Here is a 22,246-nt window from a genome sequence, read left to right as displayed (position 1 = left end):
GAGGCCCCAACCTTTGTTGAAAATTACTGTCCGAGAAACAAATTTCTTAAAAACACATCCTTTAAAACTAATTTTCAAGTGGAAGTGGTTTAAACATTTTTTTACACAACCATGATAAAATGAACCTATCATTGCTAGAACTGTATTTTACGTCATCTATTTTCAACGTTTTCTACTGACATTTAGTCTGTTTTCTTACCAATTATCGTTCAAAGCACATTGTATCAACACAGCTAAAATACGAGTTCTTTGATTCCTAAAAATGTCAAAAAAGACCCTTGGTCAGTGTAAATGTCAAAAAGGACCATTTTAAAACATAATTTATAGACCCCTTTGATGCCTCAGATACCCGTGTGTATGTTTTCACTCGTGATTCCCCCAGGGCACCAAGAAGACATTATCGAGACAACGTGTGTTTTAGCGATGCGACACGTGGGTGAAAGGGTACGGAACATCCGCTGTTATATGAATAACATCCGTAGCTTACGGGGTGTTGTTGGATAGTGATACTGAGCTGTCCACAACAAATGACGATAACAGTTACACGCCTTGTGGTGCGTTGAAAGCGCCGCGCTTAAAACAGCCACTTTATCTGTCAACCTAGAGCATCTTCTCAGCGTTTGATAAAAAACGCGGCACTCCAAACGACAACACATTCCCGAAGTGACGGTGCACAGACCCATCTATTTGACATGGGGTTTTACTTTGTTAAGTGGTGAGGCAATGATTTAGTGTACGATACCGGAAAGGAATTCAGTCCTGCCAGCGACCTAGAGGGCACAGAAACTAATCAAGTTCAAACCTGGAAAATGCGGTCCAGTTTTATTCATTGCTGTAAGGTATGTTTACTCTTGTCTCCATTACATAAAAAAAACTTTTTTTGCATATAAAAGAACATGTATAGAAAATACGAAAATATTTTATAATATTTTTTTTCTAATGAATATGTTTCTTACATGCAGTGAAAATGTCGGAAAATGTTTTTTTTTTTTTTTAAAAAAAAAAAAATTGGCATAACGTTTAGAAGTCTCCAATTATTTTGATTGCACGTTATTTGATATTTCTTTTTACAACAAACCGGTTTTGCGGCGAGCTTCACCAGACAAATCCTCATAGTAGTAACTGCACCCAAAAACCGTAAATAAAACGATAATAAAGTACCAGCTCAGGGCAAATTGAGTTGCTGTATTTTTGCCACCTTGGTATTGGTGCCTTCTTAATTAATATTCAATGCTTAATTTTCATGCCCGTATACCGTGTATACAGTTTTCGTTCTTCCTCCCTCAATTTAATAATTATAAAACAGCTCATCGGCTTTTTAGTTTTTCAATTGAACAGCAGTTCACAACTAAGACTGAGTACACAGAACTATTCTTTTTGAAATGCCATCAGAAGTTGAGCTACGGGGTGCTGTTGGATAGTGCTACTGAGCTGTCCGCAACAAATGACGATTTTTTTTTGTTTCCATTGTTTTAATTTTAACTTTAAAACCCGTGAAATAATTTAAATTTGAAGGTATGACACAAGACAAGTAAATATATACTAGGACTGTTTCTCGTCAATGCGTGTATGGCTATTACTAAGTCAGTAATTGTTTTTCTCTTTAATTTTCTGAACTCTTGTTGTAGTTTTTGTCCATGTACTATTCACTGTAATGCAGTATTCAGACGAAATTTATCGGTACGAACTATTTATACAAATGGCTCTATCGAATTTTTGAATATTAAATTATGTAATTGATGTTGTCCCAGCAAATGGGTACCTTAGAATTCAGTCGGTATTTATATACTGTATGTTCACGACCGTTGAAGACAAATCAGTAGTATTGCGCCCTCTCGAGTCTAGAAAGTTTAAATGTGTCCATAGTATCACTGACGCAAACGGGCTACATTTTAAATATACTTGCGGATGGTAGGAGAGTATTATATCGATGTGGGTGATTGCATGTGAGGTACTCTCTTTTTTCTTTGGTTTGTTTTGTTTTAAATATAATTTTATAAAATAGACATACTGAGCGGAGTGCAGCAGATAACTGAAAAACCGAGCGAGAGAGGGCGGTATACGATTATATGGCGTAAACTTGTTTTTATTTTTATTTTCCAGTCAGCTCTGCAGGACATTGCACTTCTGATTGATGATCAAGTTGCTTTTTCATTTTGCATACAATAGGCGGAGTAAGGAAAGGTCGGATAGAGAAGAAAAAAGAGGGAGGAAGGGGAGGAACTAAGGAAGGAAGGGATGGGAGGTAGGGAGAGGGAAGTGGAGAAGAAGCAGAAGGAAGAAAAGGGGGACTGCTACTATACCCCTCGAAATAGAAAAAAGTAACCGTGATGTACCGTAACATTTGCTGCGTATGGGGCCATGTAACCGCCTAACAACTTGATTTAGAATCTAACGGGATGAACGAACACGTCTAACTTTTGTGTTTTGTGACGGACGGCATTTAGAGTATAAGAGTATTAATATTAGTGAAATGTTTTTCGAAATCATATTCACCGTATATAATGCATACATCGGTCGAAAATCCAAACCTCTCAAAACATGATAAGTATGTATTACAAATACTCGATTCTTGTTTTGCACAACATGTTGTGGAAGCATCTGTATGAACTTGCATGGGAACAAAATTCTTTGAACATTTATGAGTACACGTGCTACCCCTTTTTGAATGGTTTAACCTTAGTCTGTTTCAAGATAACATATTGTTTCCCGTTTACGACAATTAATGATTCCTAATTTTGTGAGCAAAACTTGGTTTGCGTGGTTTCGATCAGCGCTCATTTGCCACAGAGTGGTTCTACAACCAACAGAAGTGTACACGCTACACGAAGTACCGGCCTAAGATTTAAGCTTATCCTATATGTTTGCATATCGGATAGACCCAATTGCGTTCAAGCACGGAGGGGAACAGGACTAAGGAATGCCAATACTTATTAAGCTATACACAATCTTCAGTCATTTTAACTATGACTGCTCAGTATAGTAGCTAGGAAGATATACATGTTAGTTCCACGGTTATAAAACAACACAGAAGCAAATTCAGAAAGTGCAGTATGTAGCCTGAGAATAACAGGAAAAAGCACAGTATCTATTTGTCAGTATTTTTTTTCTCGAGAACAGTCTTTCTATTTGTGCTCGCGTTGATTGTCATGTCGGAAATGACATACCGAAGTGAATATAGTCACTAATACATGTATAATAGTAAATCACAGAGGGACTGTGAGTAAATGTTTCAAATGAACATTGAATACAGCAATTTTCATTTCTGGGCGCTCAGCCCAAGCTCATCGTTCGCGCACTCTTCGTTAGCCCGTGCTAAGGCTCTGGTCTTAAAAACGGGCCAGATTAAATACATTTTTGGATTAATTTGAAAATCCATGTTAACGTATCACTTCAGAAAAAGCTAAAGAGTACTAATTGTGATTTCCATTAATTCGTGACAATCAATTATAGGCACCCATCTTACAACTACAGACATTTTTTTCACTACATGAAATCAAACTAAATGCGTTTTACCGTGTGTTGTCTGTTTGCTGTAAATTTCATAATATTATTGATTAAAGGGCGGTGGTCGTGGGACAGCGCCCATTCGAATTTCACGTAAACAAACAATGTACACGCGTTGTGTACGTCGCTATCACGAGTTCCAAATCGACTGAGAGCAAGGCGCGGCGATCACTGCCCTTTAAAATTGGATAACTAGTCAACAAAATGATGCTCACCAAAAAAAAAAAAAAAAAAAAAAAAAAAAAATGAAAAATTTATATATTTGTTTTTCTTTTTCTCTGTCGCTACCCTAAAAGGTGAGAAAATATTTTTCTTAAAAACAAATTAAAGGTTTGAAATCGGGACGGGAGTGGACTTACATCTATACATATCCAGAACGTTTAGTTTACACTTTCTTTTCGGTATATTTCAGCAACCGACTTTTCTATCCACCATCAGTGGGGGCTTTATAGTTTGTTTCACTTTTTTGCTCACCATTTACTCGGATTTTTGTGTCTGTTCTAGTCTCGGTGAGCAACATTTTACTGGCCCTTTATTTACCATATTATTTGTTTTGCTTTCCGGGCTATAAACAAAGCTAAACATGCGAATATATAGGAATAATACAATAACCTTATTAACGAGTCACGTGACTAAGAGTGGTATGGCAAATATACCACACAATTTTAAAATACTGGAAATAAAAATGCTTATTATTAATATAAATAATTATGTTAAGAGACTTTCAACACAGAATAAGGCATTTTTCCTTTTTGTATTTTATACTGTGATCCATGGATCACGGTTGTATCGTTTTTCTTTTGTCTACGGAGCAAGTTGCACCCTATCCAGAGGGACTGTGATTGTTCATACTGAAGTTGGCGCACCCCTTTGTGTCCCGGGGTCGAAACCTGTCAGCATCTAACGGACCACACCTTCGTATTGACGGGTCAAAACCACTCATAACCTAACGAACTACACAATTTTATTGTTTTCCCAGCATAATCATGGACAATCAAGTAATTAATTGTGCCGCCATTAATTAATTAATTAGATAATTGACACAATACTGAATCGGGACATTACAACATATGGCCACTAGCATTAAGCATGACGTCACGGTAAGTATGACGGGTATATTACTCGATTGGTCATTTAAAATCTGATCATATCCCAAATCACTTTCCCCCTCAAGCAAATAATTCTTAAAAACGTGCCCTTTTACCATATCTCAAACCTTCGTAATTCCGCCAGATTTGCACGAATGGTATATAATTTAAACAACTGCCATCAAGACATGCACATTTCCCAGAAATATCCACCCTTCATACATATATATATAAAAATAATCTCTTATAATAAACATATTCCCTTCTCCTCAAAATAATGCAAATGAAATATCCGTCAACGATGGAATCCATATTCCAATTACTGCGGTTATTTTACATCCACCTGTATCCCATCACACGGGGATGTATGAATATAACAGAACCGGGCGATGTACAACGGGGTTTGGCCGTTTTGATTTGTATCCATATTTGCCGGATGATGTAATACCAATGCGGAATATATTTGACAAAAAATATATATATTCAAAAGTTGCACATGTACCTGGTGTACATTATTTATTACCGATAAATATCCATATTAAAAGAAAGGTGGTCCGGTCCACGTGGCTATGAAGAATAGGATATAATCAGAAAAAAATGTAAAATCAAAAGGCGAATTATCATAATTTAACTGAGGGTGTGCAAGCCGGGCTACTGTACCTACTATACTTATTTAATTTGTGCTTTCATGTAAAACTTATCTGCAATATTATGCATGTTGTGATTTTAAATTGCTTATACTTTTGATTATTTATATTTCATTGATATACTAAATTTGGGAATTATATTGCCAAATCGGCGTAATTTGGCCCTCCCCTACAAATGAATATTGGAACAGTCCGACCCGCGCATAAAAATGCACAATCATCTCGTGGGTTTCTCAGTTCGTCCTGGAGGAAAGAAACAACCAACCCCTACCGCTTTCTTTTCAACATGGCAGCCATGGTGCAGAGTGGTGTGTTTCGTCGCTTAGTCCAAATAGCACTGTGTTTTCTGTTTATTTCGATATCTCTTGTCAAACCTGACGACGAACAGAAATATGTTCTCGACGCTGAAATGTTTGCGAAGGCTGTGAAAGATAAGGCTCATTTCATCATGTTTTTCGCACCGTGGTAAGTAGAGTTACCTGTACGCCTACAGCTCTAGTAGTGCCTGGTATTTTGGTCTCCAAAAGTTTTTGTACAACCAATATTTTGTCAACATTCCGTCTTTTATATTGTATTATCAACTACGTTGTTGTTTGATGCTAACGTGAAGAAATAATTTTTTTTCTGTTTGAAAAATCTGGCCTTTTTAATACCTGCAGTTTTCTTGAAAACTGCTAGCACAGTCGACTTGAACGGTTGTTTTGTTAGGGCCAGGTACGGTGAATAGTCGAATGCAACGTGGCATTCGAACATTGGTTGCTGGTTACTACAAGTTTCCATTTGTATTGAATACATAGTCATTTCAAAGTGTGGACATTTGTACTATACTAGAGTCAACATTTAAATCGGTACCTCCTAATGGTTCAAACAACGTAATGGCAACATAATTGTCCTTGTTAGGTCTGGACGTGCTTTCGATTAACAGTGTCAAACTGTGTATCGCCTATTCACTTCGAACAGTTGTTGAGAAAAATAAACATAAGCCCATTCTGTTTTGTATGTTTTCCAGTATTTTTAAATTGTATTTAAATTAATCCAATCATTTAGCTTTGCCTTGTGCCGAGTTACATACCATATGGTAGGTTACATAGCTTTGTTAGAACTCCCTGATATTGTGGCATGTCTACTGCACAATTAAATTTAACAGTCCTAATTTGGGTTTGTAGCTCACAAATAATATATAATGAAAAGAAAACATGATCACACACAAATGTGCATTTGGATGGATGGAGTTGCGTGTGAAGAGATTTAAATCCAGCATCGATGACTGCATTGTTATTGACCTTACCTGTAGTTTTCCAAAATACCAAAGTGCAAAAGATTATATTATAGTAATTTTGTTCTTCTTTGGTAGCTAACCTACTGTAAAATACTTTACTTTCGCTTGGAATTTATTTTCGCTATTTTCGCTGAAGGGATGATTCAGTGAAAATAGAATCCAGCGAATATATTTCACATTAAACTCATCAAAAATCAGTAAAAATAAATTCCATACAAAATGCCCAAAAAGCCCTTTCAGCGAGAATAAAGTATTCCACAGTATTTTAATAAAAAAAGGAAACAACATATTTTCAAAAAAGGCAGAGTGGTGGAGGAGGTAAGGAAAACTTGATATTTTTTCTAAATATCTTTGCAGAAAAAAAATCAAAACAATAAATAAAATTGATCCATGCTGATTATGCATGAACTAGTAGTTTTTGGTACAAATCTGCAAAATAAATAGCTAATTTGCTTACTATGTAAATAATTGCAGAACTGTTTTAATCAATTTATTGTAATTGCTGATTATCGTAAAAGTGAAACTTTTCAGTTTTTAATTTGTTTATTTAGTAACGCTGATTAGCCTATTCTGCACTATATTACATCCAATTCTTAGAACTCATTGTTTTACTATTACCGGGTAAATATATTCACAGTTGCTATGCACACAAATTAGTGAGAATGTTACATCAAGTCAATAGTGCACATTTTTAGTCTATAATTACTATAAGTTAATACTACCAGTACATGTATGAATTCAGATTTACATTCATTGCAAATATTACTCATAAAATATTTTTCCTTATGATATATCAAAATTGTAGAAAAGTAGATTTATCCCTGTAGTGCAATAATACCTATAACACATTGAAAACTGCTGTACTAAAAAGGGTGTGGTTTATATTCTTATTTGGTAACTTGTACAAAGCTAAGAATAAATGACAATTATGTTTATCAAAACAAGTGGAAACATGCCTTTTAATATAACAGTTTTGAATACATGTGTTCCTGTGCCTTTTTACTGTATTACAAAGAGTGTGTGAATGGGTTCTTTTGGTCACCTACCTAAGCTTTGAATAAAACATTTTCAGTGAGTACTTTAACCAAGTAAAATTGAATATAAAAAAAAAAATAGTGAGACAGATTTCAACTCATGAAAACTGGAAATCCAGTTACATTTATGTTTTTAATGTTATGAACTAAAAACAATTGAAAGTAGTACTGTAAAAAAATTTATTTTAGCTGAAATTAATTTTCACTGAAAAAAATTTGTGGACATTTTGTGTGGAATATATTTTCACTAATTTTTGGCAAGTTGAATGTAAAATATTGGAATAACTGTATATTCGCTGGATTTTATTTACACTGAATCATTCCTTCAGCAATAGTAGCGAAAATTAATTCCAAGCGAAAATAAAGTATTTTACACTATATATTTGTACCTGTGTGGTACATTGGCGTACAGAGGGTGTGAAGTTTTATAACTCTACTGACTGCTCATAGCATGTGCTATTATGTTGGGGGAGAAGTGCTCTATTCCATGGGATAACAAAAACTGCTTTTCTCGATACGCTTTAAAAAACAGTAAACTATTTTCACATGATTTCATTCCCTGTAAGATCTCTAATTGAGTTCTTTAATCTAATGAATAATTGTTATTCTTGGACTTTTTGAATACTTAGTGAAGCTTACTGAATTGTTATAATCCGACAGTATTATTGAGTTTCACTGCAACCATATTGGTGAATAGGAGCAATTAATATATTCAGTGGATGAGTATTTCAGATTATGTAGTTATTAAAAATATGCTAACGTACGTCCAGCTTTGCTAAACCCTTGTTGGATTTACACAGCCTCGGGTTTTGTTAATAATCTGCAGTTCTTGCATGAAAATAAGTTCTCAAATTTTTATTTCTACATTTTTTTGTGCTAGGATTCTGGATCTTTCAAAACAAATTTTCTCTTTCAAAATTTTAGTCTAGTATTTTGCATATTTAAATTTATTGTTTAACAAGTTTTGTTAATTTTGAACCAAAAGTACATAATTTTGTAATTTTGTTACTATTCAGTAAGTATTGGTGTATATTGAGAAAATATGAAAAAAAAGCTATGCGAGATGTTTGTAAAATTTGACAAGTTGATTTTGCTTTTTAAATTAATAAACTTGTGTATTGCCCTATCACATAGAATTTATGCTCTTTCTAGGCACGCTACTTCACAAGATATTCCAATTAATATGATTAAAAATCGACTTCAGCATAAAGTGCTTAACCATTCAAAAAATAAACCAGCATTTTTTCTAGAGAGAAATTATGTTTAAAATTAATGACGAAATTATAGAAATGTACATTAGAAAATTTGATGCAAAATTTTGCATCAAAATTCTGTGTTGAAAAAATGACATTAAAAACGATTACTTTTGTAACTCAACCTTGCATTCTTTCAATACATTCGCAATAAATTAAAAAAAATTGTATACACAAGGCCATGCAAAAATTATATTCATTTATTAATTATTATATCTCAATTTTTCATGTTTATTGTGTAGCCAGGTTTCAATTTCCCAGTCAATCATTATAGTGCAACTAATTTAAATATATAAATTGAATCAGAGATGGTGGTAATACATATGGTCGATTCTAATTACATTGTGTTATTAAGCCCTGCCTCCCTACCACAGACTTGCATAATTACAAGAGACGTATGTACATGTGCGTTTTAGGCATACATGTAGCTGCATTAATAACTGTTGTACAGTATGGAAACACATGGGTGTTTTTTGACCATATGGTGTACAAGATGAGCATTTCCTGAAGGCTTACCCCAAGGCACTATTTGGGTATTTCATTTCCAAATTATGCTAGTTTTGTTTCTGGTAGATCACACCAAGTCTGACTAGTTTGATGATCAAGTAATATTTGACAATAATTAATTAAAAAAGCCTTTATAAAAAAAATAATTACATGTAAATAAAGTCATCATAAAAAAAATAATGAATAGCTTGGTTTTCACTGTGTTCGCAGGACTGTGTTGATATTAATAACTGCACATTAATTCCGATTGATGAATGAAAAAAATGCAACAGCCAGTGTAGGTCATTTCTTGTATTCTATTCAAGGCTTGTTGACCAGTAAAATTATGAATATTAAAAACAAGTTTTACATTGGTCTCCAATTTACCACAGTAATTATCAGGATAAAAAAAATTAGAAAAACAGTGTGAAATAATACACTGACGGGTAAATTGAGGGAAAATAATTCCCATTATCACGCCTTTGGCAGTTTAGTATTAAGCTGACCACCATATGGAGGAATCAGAATTATCTAAATCTGAATGAAGATCCGCTTAAATGACAGCCTCCAGTGTACTATATGCATGCCAAACGTGTACTGTCACAAAGATACTTGACAAAAATGAATAAATGCATTTAAAAAAAAAAATGCAAATGAAAATAGGGGGAGAATATCAACGCCATTTTGAATTTTTTAACGTACAATGTTTCTGCTTACTACCACCACATACTAGTATCTTATAAAAGAAATGATGCAGGTTAGTTGCGCCGCCACAGTTAAAATAGAGAAATGTTCAGCCAATCATATTGCTTCTTCTATCTAGGATAGGGAATTATATTTTGTTTTCCATGTATGATAGATCACTAGAATGCCCTCCTTACTCAGTTTCAGGTTGATTATGGTTAGGCTGAAAAAAATCAATATATTAGTAGTCAGAAATGGCTTTATTTTAGTTTTCTTCCTTTTTTTTGCCCCAATGGACCAACTTTTAACAAGTATTTTATATAACAGTCCTGTCTTTAATACAGATTTGAGATTATGAAAAAATTACCACCAATTGCAAGTTAGTCGTAACAGTTTTCTTACAGTGATGTTCCGGAAAACCACTACATCAAATTAAGTAAATGAACCAAAATTATTTCTGTGGATGGAGAATTTCCATGAAAATAAAATAGGCTTGCATGTAGCCATGGTGGATTATACTACATTGTTTTTTTTGGCCAATTATCAACCTGTTAAATCACTTGGAAAATGGGAAAAATTATTTTGCATTATGACATTTTCAGCTAGATTCGTGTACGCTTTTCAAAATAAAAATATGTATCTTCAATAATTTTTTCTAAATGTATTTGAAAATGGAAAAACTGTCTATTGAATAACATTGTTAGACTAGGCCCCCAGAGATGAGAGAACAAACATGTTTGATTTGTTGAACTAAAAACTTACTGGTAACTGCATTACAATATAAAAGAAAAGTGCATTTTTAAATCAGAATTCAACGATCTGCATGCTAAAACTGAAATCATGTGTAAATATTGATACACAAATGTATTTTGTATGTTCACAAATACAACCATTTGTCCTTACTATTGTTCCTGGATGAATACAGGAACCAGACAGGTGGTTAACAAGCAGTGGCATAGAAACCAAAGGAGGCATTCTGAATAAAACTCGTATTTATGATTTTTGAAATCAAAAATAGAATGAGGTCAAAAACAATTGCTGGTACATCTATATCAATACTATTTCATCCTAGTACAATAATAGAAAAATTCGCGTTTTCATGCATATGTACTATTGTTGTCAATTACCAGTGAGGATTCTTGTGGCTGTTTTGAATGAAATTGAATTAACAATTAATGTTTTTATTGTGTTCCAGGTGCGGTCATTGCAAACGACTACAGCCAACATGGAATGAACTTGCTGAAAAGTACAACAATAATGAAGATAGTGAAGTTAATTTGGGCAAGGTATGTACATGCACTTAACAAAATCACCAAAACAGTTTACAATGCTGAAATGTCTTGACTGCGAGTGCCTATTTTTACAATAATGCCAGTTTCAAATGTTCAAACGATTAAAAGGATGGTTTGAATCCAAATCTGATAGTACCCCATAAAATCTGTATTAGTAGCCACATCCCTAATAGAAGTCGCACCAATTTATTTTGAATAATAGAGAACCAAAGATTCATCATTATGTGTAGGTGCTCTAATAGAAGCCACATCCCCTCTATTGCATTGTACCATTTTAATAGAAGCCGCGGCTTCTAATACAGATTCTACAGTAGTTTATATGTTAGTACTTGTAAATTGCATAAACTCTATAATACTTTTACTGTTCTCTCAAGATTTTTCTGGCCAATGGCATTTCTGTTTGAGATCATATACTTGTGCGGATTTCAATATGTGCATTCTTAGGCGTGTGTAATTATATCTCTTCTGTACATTTAGGTTGATTGCACAGTGGAAACTGCACTGTGTTCTGAATATGGAGTTACAGGCTATCCTACGTAAGTGTATTCTGTATTTATATTTATTTTCCCGCAGTGTGGCCGCTTACCCATTTGTGCGTCACTGATTAGCAGTACGCCGCTGGAATCGTACAGTTGCTGCACAACATTGATCTTGATATATGGTTCCCATGTTAAGTTTCCTTCCACTGTCTTCTTCTCTGGGCTAATCTGGTGATTGTGTGCCAGTTGTGCCCCATCTTTTTTATTTCCTGTTCCCATATTCTATGCCAGGTATTTCTTGGCCTTCCTCTATTTCTTTTCCCCTGTGGATTCCATTACAATGCTTTATTCAGTGTAGGACAAATCCAAGTCAATTCTCTTTTCTTCAGCTGATTTGTGTGAGGTAGCTATTTTGCTTGTTCCCAGAGCTTTGTCACTAATCCCATTAGTGTTCCAAATTTAATAGACTCTTTGGTATTTAGGACATTCTACCGACCAGCTTCCTTGCGGCTTTTACTCGCCATCTTCATCTGAGGCCCCATTACTTTTAGTTTTTGTTCTGAATTCGGCAGTCTGTTTTTCTGTAATCCAAGTTATCCACTTAGTGGGGGATTAGCCTACCAAGCGTCACAAGAGCCCTGTTAGTCAGCATTAACTGTTTACACCTTCCACGATGATGATGTAGGGTTAGGGTTATGATATTCTTTGAGGTATGGTTTCCATGTTGCGTATAGCATGTGTACAAATTTCATGCATAGGTTACAGCATTTTAGTAGAAGTTCATGCTTTTGAGTACAGGTGGTTGCTCAAGACCCTTAACTGCAAAGATGTGTAGATATCTATCTTATTATCCCTTAGCATATTGCTGGTTGGGGATATATTGGTTAGCAGCGTCTGTTTGTGTGTATGTATGTCCAGAGTTGTATCAGTACTATTGCAGATATAAATATTCAGTGTTGTATTTAAGACATTGCACCCTAGAACGTATTTAATCACCATGTGGTCATGTGACCTCATTAAAAATGTATACCATATCTGTAGCAAATAGACTTAACCAGAGCAATTTTGAAGACACATGATCTAATCAACATATTTAATGACCATATATGGTCTTGTGACCTCAATGAAAATGCATGTGCCTAATATGGATACCATAATATGAATAGTTGATTGTAATTTTTACAATTGCCAATGAATTTTCATCAAACTTTAGTAGATTAGAATGTAAAGTACCAACGCTTATCTAATAATATTTTTGGACCTACTGTCTGTTACCTAAACGACAAGTCTTATGTGTACTTCCTGCAATACATGTACTTGTTGGTAGAACCAGGTCGGTTGTGGTAATTTAATTTATAAACTCAAATCTTGCACAGTGTGTTAAATTCTACACTGTATTCCTCACTATAATAATTTACCAAACTGCCTCCTTTTTTTCCCCCCATGTTTTGATTTTTTAAATTATAGGGTGGATTTATTGGTGTTGACAATAACTTGTTTTTTTTTATAATATGCCATCTGACTTGTTTAAAAATCTGCATAGAAATTGCAAAAATTTAAAAAAACATTTCTGTTAATCCTTAGAATCAGTAAAGTGTTAATAATTTGTGTGTGCATATATATAGAAGTTGGTGTTAGCTCCAGGTTGATTACATTTATTTCAACTAGAAATTAGAAGTACACATTTTTCACAAAAATGTACATTTTTGTACAGCATAACTTTCGCAGTGTCCTTTGTGCAATGCATGTACACTACACATTATTTGCATCTTGTTTTGTATATAAATAAACCTGTGTAAAAAAACTATATACAAATAGTGAAATCACCAGATATACTGGTATATTTTATGCTAGCAATATTCTAACTGTAGAGGGCGCTAATCACTCCTATAAAGGATTGTATCCTCGGGCAAAGCTATGTCATAAGAATTTCCAAGTTGCTAAGTCGCACACCACTGTACCACGTATTCCTATGGGCTCTGAGCGTGCTGCTAAGGAACCTCAAGCGATGATCCGGTGAAAATTTGAGAAAACAGGAACTCAACTTTGAAGTAATCCTGAACAATCAAATCGATGTGCGTTACACACACAGGGCTAATCTTGTTCAGGGGAGTCTCAACAATGTATTCCAAAGTACCGTTTTCTGAGAGTTTTCGGCTTTTGTTTCCACCGTGATGGTTGCCATGCGCTGAAAATGCCCGGATGTCCGCCCCCAAGAATTGTATTGTTCCTCAATCCTTTCCCTTGATACAAAAAGTAAATAAATACATTTTTTTTATTCACTCGGTTATAATTTTGCTATTTTATCTAATAAATAATATCAGCAAAACTAAATACATGTGAATGCTAAGTGAGTATTTTTAAGTTAGCATTAAAAATCAAGTTAATTGAATTAATAAATAAGAATCTAAAAATCAATAAGATTGTGGGCAAGTCTAACAATAATGCTGACAGACATTACTTACTATACTGTCCATTCTACCTGGTTGTTCACATCTGTCAAAACATTGCTTTTTGAGACTTGTAAGATTGTAAAGTACAAACTAGATGAATGCTTTGTGGTTAGAATTTGTACTGCTCACTTAAAATTACATACAACAGTGCCTGACACAGTGCACATTCATTTCAGACTGCGAGGGCTCACTGCACTGCACTGCTAGTGCACCTATATATACCTTGTACTGCCTGTGAACCTACAGATACTGTGTTCTGTTTAAGGCACATTGTATGGTAACTGCTTTGGGACATGCACCAAATAATTTAGTTTACCAAAAATCATTTTCTAGATGTTACATATTAGCTACTTGTGATGGAATTTACCTACTTACGGATTCCCTGCTAAAACAGGCTGTTGCTCTAGAAAGTATCCTGTATCATGATCAAGTTCAGATCAGTTGTTGAATTTCCTTTGAGACTTGAAATGGGATTTGCATAGTTTGTCAGGTATACAGTTTAGGTTCATCTACACCAGCGGTTATATATTAAAAATGAACAGAGCAGCCTCAACAAATTTCCATTCTACTAAAAACGATTTTATTTAAAAAAAAAAAACCTTGGAGTATTTGTAGTTTTTTTTTTTCTATCCAATCATAGACAAAAATAACAGAAAATGAAAAAAAAACACATCCAAGACGAGAAAATGGTTTGGTCAGAGTGTAAATATGTGCGTCAAATGAGGTCAATTTCAGGGCATGGACCGAGAGCATCCGCAGAACCCAGAAAGTAGTTTGCGCATGCGTATATTCCGCTTCATTATTACAACCAACTGCTCTGCCATACTACTGTCAGATTATCAATTATGTTTCAGTGGGAGGGTTTTGGGAAAAAACCTAAAAGAATTAAGTTTTTTATCAGACATCGATCTTTTGATGTCGTCCCTTAGTATAGTTGTACATAAAAGACTTTATCTGCCTGGGCCATTTTATCAAAATCAGTCAGTCCTGGAATCGTATTATAAATATATTTTTTTTTGTCTGATATAGATTAAAGTTTTTTAGACCAGGTGAAGAGGCGGTAAAATACCAGGGCAAGCGTGATGCAGAAACATTGGAGAAATTCATGAAAGAAACTTTGGATCCTTCTACTAAGGTGCGTGTGTTGGAATTCAAACAAGAGGATGACGCGATGTATAGCTATGCAATTCGATGCAGATTTAATTTGATTTAACCTAGTATTTACCCTGTTGTGTATATTCAGTGTTGGTCATTTGCTTTACTTCCTATAATAGCATCTAATAGAGCTAGCGTATCTTAATGGCTGTTATTGAACCTCGTCTAGTCTAGTGGTACAATAAGTGTAAAAGGAGAAAATATTGAGTGTGCTTAATTTAACTTGATATGACTTTGCATGGGTATCGGCTGGCTGCATTGTTATGAATTAAAACTATATGAATGGCCTTTGTGCCACCCATTTGTCACAGAAGCATAAAGTTTGATGTACAGAAAATGTGCATTATTTACTGAAGTTATAAATTGCAGAATAGTCCGTTATAATATCTTTCAATTTGCTACTGAATCTGAAAAATCTTTCTTTCATTCTGTTCGTCTTCGTGTGTTTTCTCAAGTAGCCAATATTTGATAATTGGTCAAGAAACCCAACCATATTTTTCACTGTGTCTAAAATGTATTTGCATTGTTTATTGTTGGTCTTTAGGAAGAACCTGAGGTGGCAGCCACTGGACCACCAGAAGCTAAAGATGGTTTATACGAGTTGAACGCTGGTAACTTTGACAAACATGTAGCAAAAGGTAGCCACTTTGTAAAATTTTATGCTCCTTGGTGTGGTCACTGTAAACGTCTTGCTCCAACCTGGGAGGAACTTGCAAAAGACTCAGACGGCAAAGTGACTATCAATAAGGTAAGTCTAATTGACAATTCAGAATACCTGCCCAAGTCATAGATGAAAGGATAGGTATATGCATTGGAAAAATGTTAGTGATTTTACATTCGCGAGCACGTCTTTTTCACGAATTTAGCGAGAGAACTAATTCGCTAATTCAAGATGTCGCTAATGACTTTATTATCAATTCAAAATGGCCGCCAAACAAAGAAATAAACAATGACAAGAAAGATTCGCTAAATCAACATTTCGCTATTACGTCACTTTACCACAATTCGCTAAAATTGCATGCTGCTTTTTCAACATGTTTTACAGTATTTTTTTCTTTCTTGTTACTCAACAAATTTATCCAATCTTATTCAAACTCTGATTCAATAATTAAACTTCAGTTGTTTTGTGACTAATGTTTACTTTTTAAAGCAATAAATATAGATATTATTACTACTAGGTAATATTGGGTTCCATATTTTTGTAATTTTAGTACTCAGATATTTTATTTAAATAGTGGTAAATGTTTTTTTTGTTTATACTTGATGTCCACTCAAATAGTTATCCCTTCTCACAGTACAGTCCTAGACCAACTTTTTTGGGAATACTATCCAAAAACATGGGTTAGATTAGTAGTAGTGTTTTGGAGGCCAACTTTGGGTATTTAAACAATAACTGGAAATTATGAAATTTTCATCTTGGAAATGTTATTATGCAACAGAAAAGTGTGTTTCTGTCATTGTTTAGACCAAATTGTTTCTCACAAGGTTGATGTTCCCAGTTTTGGTGGCAGACCTACTTCAATTTTTTGTTTGTTTACTGTACTGAATTCCCAATGTAATTTCCATTATATTTAACCATTTTTTTCCTCCCAGATTTTGCCTGGTTTTATGTATTTTAAATTTTGGACGAAATGTACATAATTTCCTATCCTCGGGGGCGGAGCTACGTCACAGACGTTCCACGTTGCTAAGACGCGCACCACTGTAACATGCATTTCTATGGGCTCTTTGTGCGCTGCTGTGGAACGCCGGTCGAGCCGGTGAAAATTTGAGAAAACAACACAAACTCAACTTTGAAGTAATCCTGAACAACCAAATTTATATATGTTACACTCGTAGGGCTAATCTTGTTACACTGTTCAGAGGAGTCTCAACAACCATCCCCAAGTATCGTTTTCTGCCAGTTTTGGGCCTTTGTTTTCACCGCCGCGGGTTGCCAGGCGGTGAAAATGCCCGGATGTCCGCCCCGAGGATTGCTACAGATCTTTATCAAAATTTGATAAAAATCTGGAAACAGTTTTGGATTTATTTTGTGACCAAAGTTTTATCTCTTAGAGAAATGAACCAGATTTTGTTATGAATGCATTTCCAGATTGATTGCACTTCTGAGAAACCGGTGTGCGATAAATTTGAGGTAAGAGGATACCCAACACTTCTTTTCATCAAAGATGGTCAAAAAATAGAGAAATATGGTGGAGCTCGTGATTTGGATGCTTTGAAATCATATGTTGAGAAAATGCAGGCATCTGGTAAAGAAGCACCTAAGCCTGAAAAGGTTAAGAAGGTAGAGGAAAAACAAGAGGTAAAAAAAGATGAAGACAAACCATCAAAGGTAAATTACTTGTATCAAAGCCAGTAATATATTTACCCCTAATGACAATGTTAACAGTAGGTTGAATATCAGCGCAAATTAAATTCATATGGCTAACTTGCAAGCTAACTTGAAAATCCAATGTTCTAATAACCCAATCAAGTTCTCCGACATGGTTGAAGCAACTGAGATTTGTATGTGTAATTTAAAACTTACTTTGTATAGTCACAATAATGTTGTACTCTAAAAACAGACAACTTAGCCATAGTACATGCATAAACAAAAATTAAATAGTATAAAATGAAGTGGCACCATAGAATGCAAGATTGCCACAAAATATAGCAAATCGTTTTTGTAGCAGATCATTTGATAGCGCCAATAAGTCTCCGTACGAATCTTGTTTGTGTGCACTGTAAACCAAACTATTGAATACAGCGACAATCTATAACATCATCAGGTGGAATAATATGCACATTATCTAAATTATATTTAACTAATTTGGTGTTGCAACAATACAGCTAATCCCCTTTTAATGTTTATATTTGTGAATGATCATTCGGTATATTCTGTTTTATAGGTTGTAACGCTTGGTGAAGATTCTTTTGAAACTGGTATAGGAACCGGCCTTACCTTTGTCAAATTCTTTGCACCATGGTAAGTTATTGTCTGGCTGAAGGTAATGCTTCATTCACTGGGCTAATTCCTCTTACTATTTATAATACTTTGATCTTGGTTCAACTCTTGTGTTAATTTTGTGTAGATAAACATGTACCCAAAAAATCTGTATTGGCTGTAACCTTGAAATAAAGAGGTAGACTTGACTTGTTGCAAAAAAACGAAGAACATTATATATGAAGCACCCTTCTATAATATTTACATAAAAAAATATATTCAGTCGTGCTGCAAATTATTAATTGCGTCATTAACCGTTTTACTCCATTTTCGCGTATTCTTGTGATCACGTGACTTGGTATTTACATAATTTAAAAAAATTGCCATATTTTCAAAGTTTGAAAAAAGATCTTTATTATGGTATATAACATGTATGGGTAAAATGTATGTTTCAGTCTGTAAATTGAGGCCAAAAAATTGAACCAGCGAACGTATGCTAACCCCTTAAATAACCCATTAGGTTTACATACTAGTAGTTAATGTTCTATAATCAGGAAGATATTGCGATGGACCTGTAAATGAAATAATTAAACTGGTCCTTGTTGATTAGCTTTACAGAATTTCAGACTACTAGAATTGAGGGATTTTGCTGACATAATGAAAGTGTCAGTGTCAACAAGTTATAAAAAATTAACTGAAATTTGTAGGTAGATTGGCCATTATAAATAATCTAGAAACAAAATGAGATTAACTCGATCCTTTTAATATTGCTCCTTACAATTAGCATGTTCTGTTTATAGGTGCGACGATTGTGATCGTCTTGCTCCAACATGGGAAGAATTAGCTGAGAAAATTGCAAATAACTTACGATTAGCATGTTTTGTTTATAGGTGTGGCCATTGTAAACGTCTTGCTCCAACATGGGAAGAATTAGCTGAGAAAGTTGCAAGTAAACCCAATATCAAGATTGCTAAAGTTGATTGCACTGTAGATAAAGATGTATGCAAAAAAGCAGAGGTAATGTGGATTTGTTTAAAGCATTGGACAGTAGTTTGTGAGTTCTGGTGCACAAGGCAGTGAATATTCTGTATAGTATGTGCTCCATATAGGTGATTTTCCGTACAATTGCGAGATCTCACGAGATGCATGAAAGACGCGCGTCGAACGTCTGCCGCAAAAATCGAACGATTTGATTTTGAACTCTAATTTCCTTATTTCGTAGCTCACACTGACCGGCCGATCTTCGACAGAGGAATACTGCTTCCGAATACCCTTACTTAATCGAAATTGCCTATCATCAAATGTGGACAGCACATTATTAAGCATGGAAATGTCATTGGCTGCCATGTTCAACATTTGTTTGTTGCATAGCATTAGTTAGTACCAATAGTAATGGTCAAAACAAGCTTCACTAACCATACTGAGCGTGTATGTAACTAAAGTGATATCAATGCAAATAAAATAAAATAAAGCACAAACATTTCATTTTTTGTGATCATGTGCATAGCATAACATTCTTAGTAAAGCTTTTTCAATTTCCATCAATTACGAACGTGCAGAGCATGATTGACGATATGTTCCAAAAAAAAGTGTTTTTATTTTATTCCGTGTGTCCATCTCAATATAATCAGATAACTACATCTGCCCAATTATGCAAAACATGTTTAGGTCTTGTATGACCTAAAATAAATCAGATTGCACATCACAGAAGAGCTGTCTGAACATAATTTGCATAGTTGAGTGTTATAAGAGGTGTGGTACATCCAGAATTAAAATGAGCCGCTGCTTAAAACACAAAAATCAACTTTTCATGCATTTTACAAAATAAAAGCTGCACAATTCTTTGCTTGTTCCCTTTCAAAAATGTTAATCGAAATGTAGAAAATGGAAAATCTACCCATGTTACATCAAAAATGTTACATCAAAAATGTTACATCAAAAGGTTGCTTGGAAAAATTGTCATTGCATGTAATAACTGATCTGTTTATTTCTATTCCAGGTTCGTGGATATCCAACACTAATTCTTTATAGCAATGGAAAGAAAGTAGATGATTATAACAAGGCAAGAGAATTGGATGCCCTGTACAAATACATTACAGAGCGCCCCCATGATGAGTTGTAATTCATCACCTTCAATATTTTAATTTTCTGTTAAACAGATTTCTTTTAATATTTTTTTTTTTTAATACAATTGTTTAACTCCCAAATTTTGTAGCTTTTTGCTTTGTTTCGTTATTTCTTCAAAAAGGTATAGATTGTTTTTTCAAGTAATACTGAGTCAAAACTGTTGATACTAAATAAGTAAACTTGTGATATGTCATAAACATGGTATATATTTATGTCAAACCACTTATTTCCTAGCTGTTTTTTAGACTGCATGTGTACAGCCACATTTTTATATCATGTCATTCAGTTTTCTCAGTATTACATGAACAAGGATGAAACAAATGCAACTCTGCGTTACTGTTATTTCTTGTTGCGACTGTTGAAATGTTTTTTTTTTTGTTTAATCTCTATTTTTAGTATAATTTGCTTTAGAAACTGAATTACCATAGAAAACCCTGAAAAGAAGCCAAATGTGTACTTTTTAAAATCAAGTTTAAAATACATTTGCTTTTTCTTAGCACTAGCCAAATCGAAATATTATTTGAAAACAAGTAGCGCTGAAGTGTTTTCATTTGAACATTACCCACATTGAAATTCTCATTTTAACACCTTGCCTTCTAAAGTCTCCACCAACGCGATATAAACTGTTTCATCTTGGCACTAACCAAATAGAATTATTTGAAAACAAGTAGCGCTGAAGTGTTTTCATTTGAACATTACCCACATTGAAATTCTCATTTTAACACCTTGCCTTCTAAAGTCTCCACCAACGCGATATAAACTGTTTCATCTTGGCACTAACCAAATAGAATTATTATTTGAAAACAAGTAGCGCTGAAGTGTTTTCATTTGAACAATACCCACATTGAAATTCTCATTTTAACACCTTGCCTTCTAAAGTCTCCACCAACGTGATATAAACTGTTTCATCTTGGCACTAACCAAATAGAATTATTTGAAAACAAGTAGCGCTGAAGTGTTTTCATTTGAACAATACCCACATTGAAATGTTCTCGTTTTAACACCTTACTTTCTGAAAGCCTCCACAGACTAACCAGTTGGTGAAAAGTTAGCAGGCAATGTGCACTAGTAAGATCACAGCAGTATGATATAAACTGTTAAAAATTGGGTTTGTTTTGCTTATGAAAATACCTTTTATATAAAATCAATAGTGCTGCAACAAATATTTTGGTACCAAATTGAGATATAATTTTCTATGTACGAGGTGTTGAAAACTAAAGTGCAATTTCTAGTGTTATAAAAAGGTACCACTCTTGAATTTTACATTGTATAATGTGCATTGAGACCAAATCAACAGCTGGAAAGACTAATATATTGATTGGGTATAAATAAGCTGGTTAACATTGTCAGGCCAGTTTACAATAAATAAAAGAAATATGTTCTGAAAGTCTTTGTGATGGTCTTTATTGTTTGTCCTGTCTGCATTGTCGAAAAAGTACTTGCCACAGACATTAACGCTACTTTTTAAGTCCTTTCTAAGAGAAAGCAAAATTCCTGATGGCTGGAAAGAGGGTGTTGTAAAACCAATCCACAAAAAGGGTGATACAAAAGACCTCAACAACTACAGAGGTATCACTCTAAATTCCCGTTTCAAAAATTTACAGTAAGGTTATTGAAACAAAGTTAAGAAAATTTGTTGAAGAAAATAACATTCTGGGAGAAATTCAAGGAGGTTTTAGGGAAGATAGATGTGAGGATCATGTGTTTACACTCAAAGGTATAGCGTCCTTAAGGAAATAAAGAAATCTACTTGTGTAGCATTTCTTGATTTCTCGAAAGCATTTGATAGAGTTTGGAGGGATGGTTTGCGAGAAAGCAGGAATACAAGGACAATTATGG

At 34.2% G+C, this 22,246-nt stretch overlaps 1 protein-coding gene across 1 annotated transcript; it reads left to right on the top strand.

The window, feature by feature from the left end:
* The first annotated feature begins 5,479 nt into the window (after positions 1-5,479).
* Positions 5,480-20,487, top strand: LOC100372681 (thioredoxin domain-containing protein 5-like). The gene is made up of 9 exons (XM_002737863.4): positions 5,480-5,707; positions 11,174-11,264; positions 11,748-11,806; positions 15,232-15,337; positions 15,902-16,105; positions 17,450-17,689; positions 18,246-18,322; positions 19,171-19,297; positions 20,280-20,487. Exons 1-9 carry the CDS (start codon positions 5,529-5,531, stop codon positions 20,400-20,402), a joined length of 1,206 nt encoding a protein of 401 aa, XP_002737909.1. The 5' UTR covers positions 5,480-5,528; the 3' UTR covers positions 20,403-20,487.
* Positions 20,488-22,246: the final 1,759 nt, after the last annotated feature.

Source organism: Saccoglossus kowalevskii, chromosome 14 (assembly GCF_978046115.1).
Source record: "Saccoglossus kowalevskii chromosome 14, keSacKowa6.1, whole genome shotgun sequence".
In the NCBI taxonomy this organism is placed as follows: Eukaryota; Metazoa; Hemichordata; class Enteropneusta; family Harrimaniidae; genus Saccoglossus; species Saccoglossus kowalevskii.
Note: the sequence above shows the minus strand (reverse complement) of the source record. Positions and strands in the feature narration are given on the sequence as shown.

Excerpts from the sequence above, each read along its gene's own strand:
- LOC100372681 (XM_002737863.4), top strand. The coding sequence starts at position 5,529 with ATGGCAGCCATGGTGCAGAGTGGTGTGTTTCGTCGCTTAGTCCAAATA. Across the intron at positions 15,338-15,901 it reads CTTTGGATCCTTCTACTAAG|GAAGAACCTGAGGTGGCAGC; the intron begins GTGCGTGTGTTG and ends GTTGGTCTTTAG. Across the intron at positions 16,106-17,449 it reads GCAAAGTGACTATCAATAAG|ATTGATTGCACTTCTGAGAA; the intron begins GTAAGTCTAATT and ends ATGCATTTCCAG.